General features: G+C 40.9%; 1 protein-coding gene across 2 annotated transcripts in view; it reads left to right on the top strand.

Annotated features, from left to right (window-relative positions):
- Positions 1-13,243, top strand: part of LOC112457040 (CCR4-NOT transcription complex subunit 6-like) — a 48,907-nt gene that overhangs the window by 25,816 nt on the left and 9,848 nt on the right. For both annotated transcript variants that reach the window (XM_025019909.1, XM_025019910.1), the window contains 2 exons: positions 1,050-1,362; positions 6,134-6,285. In XM_025019909.1, the coding sequence (XP_024875677.1) occupies positions 1,064-1,362; positions 6,134-6,285 (451 nt within the window). In that variant the 5' untranslated portion in view covers positions 1,050-1,063. The remainder of the gene's footprint in view (positions 1-1,049; positions 1,363-6,133; positions 6,286-13,243) is intronic.

Genomic DNA, 13,243 nt, shown 5'->3' with positions numbered 1-13,243 from the left:
TCTTCCACTCTGCACGGCAGCGATCGCATTCGCGGTAATAGAACCGCTGATTTACTGGTTTAGCTCGGCCATCTATCGCCCGGGCTGCGTTTAAATTAGTTCCAGAGTATCAACGGGAGATGTGTTCTTCGAAGCGCCTCGAGATCGCATTCCCGTCGCCGATACCCTGATATTAAGTTAAGAGATTCGACAATTAGTGCCGTGAGTCGAAAGATTGACCTGTTAACAAGTCGGATCGATAGTATAGTTTGTATAGTGCGCGAGGCTCTTCGAAGTGGACGAACCCGACGAACGCGTCTGAAATGGGACGAGAGGCAGTAGAAACGGAACGGCCGATCGTCTCTCGAGCCCGTAAACGCGCCGTTTGACGAGGGAAGGTCTCGATGGGCGATGCAACGACGTTGCGTTCGCTCTAATCACGATTTGATACGCGCGCCGGATAACTCGCGGAGTGGCGCCAGGACTTGTAAGTGAAGCGCGCGGGCGAGAAGAGAGACGTCGGGAATTTATGCAGACAGCCGGGCGACGTTGGCAAGACAGCTCGCTTTATGCTGATCCTCTTATCCCGAGCCGTGAGAATCTGCGCGCGCGCGTGCAAATCTAAGCGTGCAACACGTATCGCGTTTACGGCACGTGGAGAACGGGGGCGGGGAGAGAAATCGGAAGACGGGAGAGAGCTCTCGAGGAAAATGGGACGGCTTACGAACTGAGGCATGAAGCCGCGGAATCGGGATCGCGCGCGAAAGAAACGTGCGCGCCGACACCGACGCGCGGAGTAAATCAAAGCCCTCCCGTTATTATTCGCGTCGCGATCTGTGGACGTTACGTCGCTCGAGATGACTCGGAATAACATTTCCGCGATCTGGGAAAAGGGAGAGAAATGCGCGGGAGGAGAGACGCGTGAGACAGATTTAGCCTTTCATCCGACAAACGGTAAAAATATGTCAGCGATTGATCTCCTTGGATTTTTGATCGTTATATGTATACGTTTGTACGTATGGAAAAAGTACACGTGGTATATGTGGGTATGTTTCGTTGAACTGTCGCAGGTATATTCACCGTGATGTGCTACAACGTGCTGTGCGACAAATACGCGACGCGGCAGATGTACGGCTACTGCCCGAGCTGGGCGCTGGACTGGGAATACCGGAAGAAGGGGATCCTCGACGAGATACGGCACTACGCCGCGGACATCATCAGCCTGCAGGAGGTCGAGACGGACCAATTCTACAACTTCTTCCTGCCGGAGCTCAAGCACGACGGCTACGACGGCATATTCTCACCCAAGTCTCGCGCGAAAACGATGGCGGAGAACGACCGCAAGTACGTCGACGGCTGCGCGATTTTTTACAGAACCGCCAAGTAAGTGCATTCCCCTGTATCTCCTGATTCGCGTCGCGGCGATAATGCGGCTGAGACGTGAGAGACGAAAATGACGGAGAGCCGTAAATATGGATCGCGACCAACGCAACTTTAGTCATAAGCGTCACTTGCGAAACAGTTTGGTAATTTATATATTAAATGGAAAGTTTACGATTTATCGCGTTAGCTTTTCCCCGCATCAATGTGACACAGAAAGTTCAACATAGCAAGAATAAACATGTCGCAGAGTCTGCCACAGTACACAGAAGCTTGAAGGTAGAGAAATATTTATTTTTACACTTTGTTTTTTTTTCCATTTTTCAACGATATTTTTTTCAGATATTTTTAATAAACTTTTCCTAATATCTCGTAATTTTCTACAACTATTTTTATAACGGACTGAAAGAAAATTAATATTATGATATATTAATAAACGAATGTGAATAGCATCGACTGATAATTGTTATAAAGCGATGTAATTTGCGGAGAATTAAAAGTTTATATAATCGTCAGACGCGAGAATTTTTATGTTACTTACAGTCTCATAACGTGAAAGGACGTCGCGTTAATTTGTCATTTCTCTTTGCATATTTTCTTATCACACCGAGCGTTCTAATTGGCTCGCCGGAGAAAAAGAAGAATGATTATCGATAGTCTAGACGCTCCGGCGATCCTTCGATTTATTAAGAGGCGTGGTAATTTAATTAATAAACGCAGGACAGCGTAGCAGAAAACACTGTCCGACGTAATACAGTTATCGATCACGCTCGATCGAATGCTTCGCGAATAAATGCGCCGTGAAGCTTCTCAAAAGATCAAATCGATAACATTCTAACGCGTAAATATATTACAGCAAAAGCAGTAAAATGTTAATAGACAATTGATTTTTTAAACAATTTATTATCCCGGTATGTTTATTTTTTTTTAAATATACTTTTTATCAATACGTGTCCAATTCCATCCTGTATTTATTAGCTGTTTTTAATTTTAAAGAAACATAAATGACAAGCGACAATTTGAATATGAAATGTTTGGTATGCAAACGCTTCGTTGCTTTGACATAAAGAACAATCGGTGGTAAAACAATTGTTTAATTATTCGATGTTACCGCGATGTTTCACGAGATTCCGCATTTTCACGAGGTTCGATATTCGAATTATTGAGTTAAAGATTATCGTTTACCGCCTTTGCGGGATCAATTATAAAGCCGGTTATCACCGCTTCGATACTGAAAACAACGGAAATCTCCCAAAGCGCGACATTTAATTCCGAACGGGAATGAAAGATGCATCCGCTCGTAATTTAACAAAGCGTCGCGCGCGTGTCTGGCGTGTAATAACGTCATGGTAATCCAATATCGCGTCAGATAGTAACGTCACGTCGTAAATCGCCGTCTGTGTTTAATAGAAAAGCGAGCGCGTCGTTTTCGCGAAGCGAGCATTTTCTCGTATTCGATCAACAAATTAACTAGAAATCGATGGATCCCTCTATAGCGAAAATAATATTTGCGCTCGAGAGAATCGGAACCATGCAAGTCTTCAAAATCAGTTTCCAAGCGAGAAATAATAATAACAATAACAATAATAATAATAATAGTGAGAAAATGAGATAAATGATCTTAAAGAAGTGTGAATAAAAGGAAGATTCAATTAGCTCGAAATTGATATATAAAAAAATGACACATTGAGATTTTAGATCTTAACGGGATATTCTGGTTTGAAAGGTAAGAAAGAAAACTAATAAACGTATAATGTTTATTCTAGTTCAGACGATAGCCACACTTCTCCTCTGAATAAGAAAATTTTTTACGTTTTATACGTTGTATATATCCAGAACAGCTAGAATCATTTACACTGTTTGTATACTGTTACCTATTAAAGGATGAAATTTAAACCAATACCTTAAGTTAAATATCATTTTGTTATTTTCCACTACCATGGTGTTGAAATTTATTATTTTAACATAGAACAGTAATATTTTAACTCCATTGGTTTAGTTAAATTAACATTGTTTTAAATAAATTAACGACATATTGAGTAGGAGCAGTGGCGACCTATAAGAATGATTAAAAATGACTCAAATTGAGTATAATTTGACATCACGAATTTAACAGTGTATGAGTTTTTTTGCGAGTTTCTAGTGACCAGAACATAAAAAAGAAGTGTTTTTGTTACTTAAAAAATAAAAATATATTCGTAAAATAAGGCTAATAAACGTGTAAAGTTTAACGTTATTCGTTGTTTTTCGTTTCTCTACAAAAAATTCCTGAAAAATACCTTTTTTATTACGACCCTTCAAATCAGAATACCCCCATAAGAATAATCCCAAAACTGCCGGACATCCTCGCAATCATAACTTTCTCAGTTATTACTCGGAGACAATTTCTTTTCGAGAAAAAGCGAGGAGAATCTAACAATTTCGTGCTTATTTTCTTTCGCACGTCGCGTATAAACGCGATATAGTTCCGATTTCAATGAACCTGATTTCGATATCGCCACGATATGTTACTGCACTGATACGCACAAATTGCTTTTACGACGGCTATCGAACGGAGCGGAGCGTCCCAGCTGCACGTGCACATTGTCTATGACCCATTAATCATCGCGCCCGGCCGCTCCTCTGCCCGAGATATCTATATTTCGACTAATGCTTATTTTCAGAGTATCACGCGACATAATGGCAGGTCTCTCCGCGATATCGCGTTCGCAATGTCGGGCCCCGAGGCCATCGAGATGCGATTAATGCGCCCGTATGCATATGTCGCGCGTAACGGTTCCCTTTATAACCCGCCCCGTCGTAAATAGACGAAGTAAATGTCTGTATGACAATATTAAGGTCGATGGCGGCAAACATGCCCCTCTCTCCATCTCGCCCGTTAAACGCTCTGCAGCAGGATGCAAACCGTTTTAATCACCGCATCGTTTGCAGTATTAAATATCGGTTGGTTTTAGAGGAAGAGGCTCGTAACTTGAAAATATACGGGCACAAAATTTTCAAAGTTTAATCAAATTATTTTACGAATCGTGTTTTCAATAAAAATATCTTTTCCTACAAATATTTTATTTTATTAATGTCCATTTCTACCAATGTGAATTAACTTTAATCTCGGTTTAATTTACTTTTTATCTTTTTCTAATTCTTAAAATTAGAAAAGGATAAAAAGTAAGTTAAACTGAGATTAAAGTTAATCTATATTAGTAGAAATAAACATAAGACACGTTATTAAAGATATTCCATATGGTTTGGCCATATATGAAGCCGCAAAGAATCATCGCTGCGCACGTCGAAATTCGCGATTGAATAGCGATCGCCGCGTCGGTTTGACCAAAAACGATTCGTACTACTGCGACGCGAGACTGCCGCACATAGCTCACATGAACGCTTTATCTTCTTCTCTTCTCCGCTTCTCGCTGGATCGGTCGAAGGTGAAAAAGACAAAAAAAAGGAGGAGCTTACGGTCGCTTTTACGGCTCGCAAAGACGCGGCCGTCGATTTCAATCCGGCTGCGCAACGCGACCAAATCGACCGAACCAAATCAGCGTTCACGCGATGAGCGTAAAGTTCAACTCGCGTTCAATTTCCGCCTTCGGCGCTCGCTCCTCGATCATTCCCGGCTTTATTGCCTCGTCGCGGGTTATACAGTGCGATGTCGAGGTGCCGTTTGAAAAAATAAAGAAAAGGAAAAAATCGGAGGAAGGGAGAGAGGAGGGAGCTTAACATTCGCGCGGTAACAACGCTGGCAACAAAGTTCTGCAGCAAACCGTTAAACGATACACATTTTTCTGGCGCTCTAGTTTCACTTTGGAATGTAAGAAGTTCATATAAACTATACGTACATAAACTATATTATAATTATTATTATATTATATTATATATATAAACTCTAAATTTTTCAACTATAGGTATCAGACCTTTTCTTAAGCTTTCGCAATCTTAGCATTAAAGTGACGTCTTTTCAATTTTAATAACGAGCCGAGAACGAATGAAAAAGCTGTTTCAGACAGCGAAGGAAAAATCAATTACGCATTCAGGATTTCCGCCCGTCAACCCTCTTTCTTATTTTTGGCCAGTCCTTACCAAATCCTCTTTCTTCTCCCTTGAGCGACACTGCGAATGACGTTGATTCAATCTTGTTTACGAGCGGGGGAGAGGCTGGCCGCGAGCGAAGGGGAATGACGGTTCGTATAATGGGTCTTTGGAGAAGAATATATTTCTCAAGCATACGTGCCTTACATATCGGCCGTGCTGGGAGTAGGGCAGGGGAGAGAGAAAAGAAAGTCCGGATATTCTACATCGCGTACGTGATACGCCTCGCTCACGAAGCCCTTCGGTTGTGCGACAAAAATCGTCCCGCGCCGAAAACGACGACGTCGCGTCCTGTCGTATCCAAGTAATATCGCTCGCGCAAATGTCAAGTTCCTCCGCATTCTCACGGGACGAAATTGAGTCCCGTCGACCATTTAAACCAGGGATTTAAAGAACTGATTGAAGAAGAACCATTGCAGGAATGTTGCTTTCCCGGTGACTCGACCCTGCGACGGCAATCGCACTGCTGTCTTCGATGCGACGACAGGAGAGATAAATCGAACCTTTAATCCTGAATTATCTCTCCTGCTTGATAATCCGCTAATACTTCTCTACTTATATCTACGGATCTACTCGAATACATTTCATTTTCAGTTCAAGTTATTTAATTTTTTTCACAAAATATACGTGGCCCAATTTTGTATCTCTTTTTTACGGCTATTCTTTCTTTCGTTTTCTTTTGCAGATTTTCTTTGATAAAGGAGCATTTAGTGGAATTCAATCAATTGGCGATGGCGAACGCGGAGGGTTCGGACAACATGTTGAATCGTGTTATGCCCAAAGACAACATCGGACTGGCTGCATTACTTAGGACTAAGGAAGCTGCTTGGGATAACGGTGAGTGCAGTATATTTCTGAATTTCATTTGAACGAGATAAACATTTCTTCTTTATATCGTATTTCGCAGTACATAAATAAGTTAGGAGTATGTGATACAGCGAGCCGAATATCGCACTCGGTGCGATTCAAATGTATTTGCTCGATATTTTTCAATTTTATAATTTTGGCTGTTTGAAGCTGTTTTTAGTGAGGAAAGTAGAGAATATAAAACAAGTTTCATGTTTCAAAAAAAAAAAAACTGATCAAATCAAACTCGCTTTTAGACGAGAAAACTCGATTCGATGTAACGAGTATTCGCGTAGCTTTTCAAATGTAAATCTTTGATCGTGTTATCACGAACCTACATGGCACTGAGCATGAATACAAATCTATTTAGATATTTCAGCAGTATCTAGAAATAATCTCGAAACGCCGCGCAAGAGAGGGTTAAAGATAACGCGAGCCGTCCGCGGAAATAAAAAGGAAGGCGGAGTGTGTAGTTTTGATGTTAACTGTAGCGTCTGCTCGTTTCGCACACGCCCATGGTGGATAGCGCGTATCCCAGCCGCGTGTTTGCACACCCTGAAACACGAAAGTAATTAACGCGCCGGTCTCCCGGTAACTGATGAAGCCGCCGGACTACTACCGGACGTGCAATACACAGAAGTCCGCGTTTTTCCCGCGGCTCGCTGACCGAGGAAGTGCACGCGTACGATGATTGAAGCGAGTAAATCGAGTACGATACCCCGATCCAGTACACGTGCACAGGGTGAGCCAATAATAATTTCGCCACGCTTTTGCCGACTGATGTAAAAGCGACCGTTGATTTTTCCTCATTACGAGTGTCAAATCATCGATAACAGTATTTTAATTATAATGGATCGAAAATCTCGATATTGCTAAATTTCAAAGCCGTACTTATTTTGTCAAAATTTATTCTTTGCCGCAAGGCAATATATGTATTTTAGCAAACATTTAAATTTGACAACGGGTCGCGTAGTTATTTCAAGTTCAAGTCTATAAAAGTGCAGTCACTCGATCGGATCTTTCCAAGAATAGATCCCCTGTGAACTTATCGGAGGGAGCGCGATGGCAAAGCTCGGACACCCTGTATAAGCGACGTATCGCGGAATGCGCGAGCAAACCAGGCCCGAGATTTATATAGCGGCCCAAAGGTCGAGAGCGGCTCTTACGGCTCACTCGGACGCGTCGGAACGTGCTCTCGTTAATGAGCCATTACCTACGTTACATTAATCCATACCGGGCGCAACGACCGGCTGGGAAAAAGCGACGGACTCTTCTCGCTCTCCGGCGCAGGGAAGGTAATCGATCGCGTCTGCGAGACCGGCGACTCCTCTCGCGGCCTCTTGCGCGCTTCCTGCGCCGCGGTTAACACCTGGTTAGCTCCTTGTATATTGCAAGTTATTACTACGAGGTAGTGGATGCCAGATTATCAAATCGTCTCGTAGTATTTCTAACTTATATGCGCGCGCACAATTATAGCGTAGATATCTCGGTACAGTGTTTAACACTGTATTTAATATCGAAGGATGAAATTTAAATCAATACCTCGAGTTAAATAACGTTTTGTTATTTTTAACTTATACCATGTATGTCGAAATTTATTATTTTAACCCGATTGGTTTAATTAAAATAACATTGTTTTAGTTAAATTAACGATACATTGCGTAGGAGTGGCGGCGACCTATAGAAATGGTTAAAAATGACTCCAATTGGGTATATAATTTGACATATATTTTATAACTCTTGTATAACGAATTTCACAGTATATAACTCTTGACTGGTTTAAAGGAAGTTTTTTGTAAATATCTACGAAATTCGAAATTTTTTAAACTTGACAAACGTTCGTTATCGCAATTAGTCGTTCTTGTAAACGTCTAACTAAACATTCTTACTCGTTGTGACGAGCATTGGTAATTTTAAATTTTTGAATGAAATTTAAAAAAAGGTAGCGCGATTACGAATAAATATTTTTTCGTAAAGAATGAGCGAAAGAGCTCACTTATAGCCATCGCCAGCGTTCTTTGAGTACTTGAAAAATGTGGAATATCCGATCTTCATCCCGGAGAATTTCCGCGCAAATGAGATTAATCCTATCATCCGAGAACCCGGCATGGCTCGCAGAAGTTCTGAACTTCTCCGAATTTCGCGGAGTATTCGCGTTGCATTCACGCCGCATTTCTCGCTTTGATCCCGTCGCTCAATTTCCCCCATACGCGCATGCTTAAGACTTGGCCAATTGAGTAATCGTAACCAGAAAATGTAAGCCAAACTGAGCTGCCGACGTTAAAATGAGCAAACATCCTAAATCAAATATAACCGAGTACATTCATCATTTTCTCGATGAATCTCACAATGAGCCCATTGTCAATGTGTTTCGGTAATTCTGATATTTAGCCAACTCTTTACGCCGCCTTGCCTATATCCTCTCCACTTCCAGACATTGCAATTGTATTAGCCGCGTGGGAAATGGTTTTATATCGGTTTTATATTGACGATATTTTCAGATAGTTTCAACAAAACGCGTGATATGTAATTGGAAAACAATCCAAGCAGCGTACTTATAGTGCGCGATAGAGGATACTCGTTAGCCGACGTTATTTCCTCGCGGAGAGATAGATGCGCTCGCGCCGAGGAAGGATATCGAGATTAGATCTCGATATCGTAGAGCTAAAATCCATGTAACCATGCCAGTAGGGCGCGATTAATGATCCCTCACGCTCGAATACGAGCAAACCTCGGGACACATCCCGATCGCCTTATGTGGGACCGAGCTGATAGCCTCTCTCTCGGCCTCGGTGAAAAAGGATCGCCCGTTCCGGAGGAGGAAACACATCTCCGGGATACGCGAGCCTCCATCGCTCGGACTAATAGTGGTACCATTGGCGGTACTAATAGTCCGATATCAGCTGCCGGCGCACGATGAACGATGCGCCGTCGTTCGGAGATATGAGGGTATCGTTTATTCGCCGGATTCTTTTCCGCGCGCAGAAATTTAAAGGCGATGTCGGAGAAAACGTTAATCATTCACCGCGCGCGCGCGCGAGAGAACGTCTTCTCGAAGTCTCTGATAGCGTCCTCGGTTCTCCAAAGCGATAACGTAACGACCATAAAGACGTCGCGCACCTCGCGATGTGCCGTCGTATCTCCCTGAATTTTATACGTCTCGTGATGTAATCGTGTATCAGATGCGAGTAATGTCGAAATTTAACTGGACAAGTCCTTAAGTTATTACCATTACGGTTCTTACTGCATTGTTTACTTTGAAATCACAGCTGCAGGAATGTTTTCCAAAAGTTTACGTGTGCATCCTTTTTTCCGCGTCTCGCGGATAGAAAAGCAAAGCGCGGGCTTTACGCGCGGTTAACCGGATGAAAGTTTTCCCCGACTTAAAATGCCGGCGAACTCGTTCGGAGATCCCACGGGATTATTCTTCTGTACCGAGGATATAGCAACCGTTCGGTGAACGGAATGCATTTAGATACGACGAAGCGATACGAAGTATCGAATTTCTCGACGGTAAAAGAACGAGAGGAAGAAAAAAAGAAGGAGAGAAGGAAGGGAGTTCAATTATTCGTGGAATAATCAACTGCCGATTACGCCTGCAAAATTAGAGAGTAGTAGCTCTAAAAGCGCGATTAACGTTATTCAATCCGGAGTTAAAATAAAACGACACATCATCGTATTAGAGAATTCGGTTAGATTTAAAAGAAATTTCGTTACTGAAAGATTTCCGTAATGTCTGAATAATATTGAACAATTAAAACATTGTTCGATAGGTAGGAGCTTAGAAAACCGATCGACTCAAAATTTCTTTCCACATTACACCAATATAAATATACACACATTCGCGAGCCACTTGTAACTCAAAATTGATAAAAAGGCAAATTGGGTTCGTATCTTTTTCTAAAAGAAAGAGACGCGCGTTCGCTTGAAACGTGGGACGTCCGAGCGCGTCGTGTAATGTTACGATGATTCGCCATTTCCACGACCTCGTAGCCAGTCGTAGCTATCGGCAGATAAATCGCCGGGTAATTGAATTCGCGAGCGAGCGAATAACCACGGGAACCCCACCCCACACGTCGTCCGTTACACGCGGGACAGCTTGTCGCTTAATTAATCGCGCCTGGCGACGCGTCCCGCGAGAAGAGGAGCAGCGCGTACGCCATCCTCCCGCCCGAGGCTGAGCGAAATCTCGAGCAGGCTCTCTCGCGAGCTTTATAATACGCGCATACTGCAAAGAGGCTGCCGAGACGACCAATCCTATCTCGAATGAATAATCTCGGGAACGTGTGTTCCTTCGCGTATGTCACTCCGCCCGATTTTTCACGGATATATTGAGCCGCCACATACTGAAAAGTGCATAACTATGCACATATGCATGCATAACTAAGTAAGTGCGCGTGGGTTTGGTATTTTTTCACTCATTTTTTATTTAAAATAACGTGCCCTTCTACAGACTGTTTCAACGATATACGCACTGAAAGAAAATTATTATTTGCAAGAAAATAGATTTCTTTGAATCTATTTTCCTTAATTCACACAAATATTGAGTAGATTTCAGAAAACATTTTTCTAAGTTTAAAATATTTTCTCGAATCTACCTAATATTTCTTTTGAATTAAGAAAACTAAACTCAAAGAAATCTATTTTCTTGCAAATAATAAATTTTTTTTCAGTGCGGATATATATATGTATATATATATCATTAAAACTAATAATAAGCAATTAGTAAATAATAGTAATAATATATATAATCGCTACTTAATTTATTTCAGTTATTCAATATTTATTTAATATTATTCATTATTACTGAATAACGATGAAGTGGGATTTAAATCAATAAAATATGAGAATTGTTGCCTGCATAAAATCTTATCATTTTGTTTTGCATTAAAATTCTCACGATAACATTCAAGATCCATTCTTTTAAAAAGAGATCCAAGAACATTTCTCCAATTAATTTCTACTTCAATCAATAGTGAAACTTTCATCTTGTGTTTCGTCGATATGAAGGATCACGTCTTCGCTACTGTGTTTTGAAACGTCCTGTGGATTCGTCGGAAGATTGACGTATCGGCATCGGTTGTCTCATTAAATACATCAGAACAGTCTAATTGGATAGGTGACTCCCGAAGTACCGAGCAATGTTCGCAAAGACGAAACGAACTCCCCGCGAAATGACGTTCGTAATCATTCACGAGCGCGGTTTAATACCGGACGCATCATTCTTCGCATGAATATTAATGCAAAGCGAGAGATGAGAGAGAAAGAGAGAGAGAGAGAGAGAGAGAGAGAGAGATATGCGTAAAATAACGTGGCGTGTTAATGACACGCATTGATATTTAATTATTTTATATATCCTGCAGTGTCACACCATCATTTCTTCGAATTTTACATCACGATTCTTCCCACATATTTTCCTTTTCTGAAAAAAAAGACATGAAATAAGTGAAAAATTTTCATTTAATTAATAATATATGTTTTCTTTGTACTGATATTATTTCTACGTGTTTTTTTACGTATTTTATCAGAGATTAAAATATACTTCTATTTTTGTATTATTGTTAAAAATATCAATCGAAGATCGATGTAATTTTTTTTACTGTAGTTAAACAGTAAAAAACACTTAAGAGTTTCGAAGCGGAATCAGCCTCGGATTGTGATTCTTCGTAAAAGCCAGTTCGCGGAATTGCATGGTCCCTCCTGTAAAAGCTTCTTCTCTCCAGAGGGGTATTCGGTAGCAGAGGAGGAGAGTCGATATTGATTCCTTCAGTAATTTACGAGACGGCTCCCGGCTCGAGACCTGGCGACTGTGGGTTCGCGAGTTCGATTGTCGTACAACCGCTATCAAAGGCACACCTTAACCTTCTATTCTAATCTAGCTTAATTTACACTCCAGAATATCCGTATTGCCGATGGCGAGCAGGCCGGGCCGCATTACCGACTCTCTCTAATCTCGCCGCGTTACGCAACATGAAACCGAATAGTAATGTTCTCGCGATGAACCTCGAGTGAGTAACAAGAATATTTTATTGCTCGTGATTCGAAATGTATACCATTCGTTTGGCATATGATAAATAATAATAGTTCATCAATAGTTCAATATTACTTTGTACAAGCGATAAATAACGATAAGCAATAAAATGCAATAGTTTTAACTATTTAAATACTGATTTTCCCCGAGCGAATCATCGTGTGTTTGTCTTCACTCGCAGGACAAGGTGATGCTACTGATGCTTGAGGGACGTTGAAAGAACACAGTGCGGAGGAATTGAGAACGCAAAGCGAAACAACTGGTTAGAGTAGGGTTAATCTGTAAGGCCCCGATAGTAAAAGCGGATCCTCGCGGGCGCAATTAAACGGTGAATTTACGATATTGTGTTCGAGAGGACAGAGTACGCCCCCCCTCCCCTCTTTGGATTTCACACGGGGGTATTAAATAACGATTTTTGCGTCTGATAATCCCAGAGAGAGCCAAAGGAGAATCGCCACAAACTCGAAGGCATTGAAGAAGAACTTGGAAAGCTGTTTAATCCTCAGGGACGGTCGCGATTTTTGCATTAAAGTCGATTGCTCGAAAAATTTAAAAATTATGTTAAAAAGTTTCATAAGGCATATCGCGATTAAATTAAAAGTTATCGAGGAGTTTAAGTAAAGTATCTCAATTAAATAAAGTATCTTTATATGATCTAATTTGACGCAATAAACACATCAAGTTTTTTCTATAATTTGTCTTCTGATTATATCCTTGTGCTTTATTTTAAATTTAAAGAAAGAAGATTTATTCCTTGCTTTTGTTACTATAAATTTTCTTTTAACAATAAATATTCTTGGATCTAAAATTTAACAACACAGTATTTTAATCGTACCGTCAGATAATTATGCTGATCGAAATAAATTTTACATATACATATACATATATATATATATATATATATATATATATATATAT

This window comes from Temnothorax curvispinosus, unplaced genomic scaffold, assembly GCF_003070985.1.
Source record: "Temnothorax curvispinosus isolate PA1 unplaced genomic scaffold, ASM307098v1 QBEX01007446.1, whole genome shotgun sequence".
Lineage (NCBI taxonomy): Eukaryota > Metazoa > Arthropoda > Insecta > Hymenoptera > Formicidae > Temnothorax > Temnothorax curvispinosus.
Note: the sequence above shows the minus strand (reverse complement) of the source record. Positions and strands in the feature narration are given on the sequence as shown.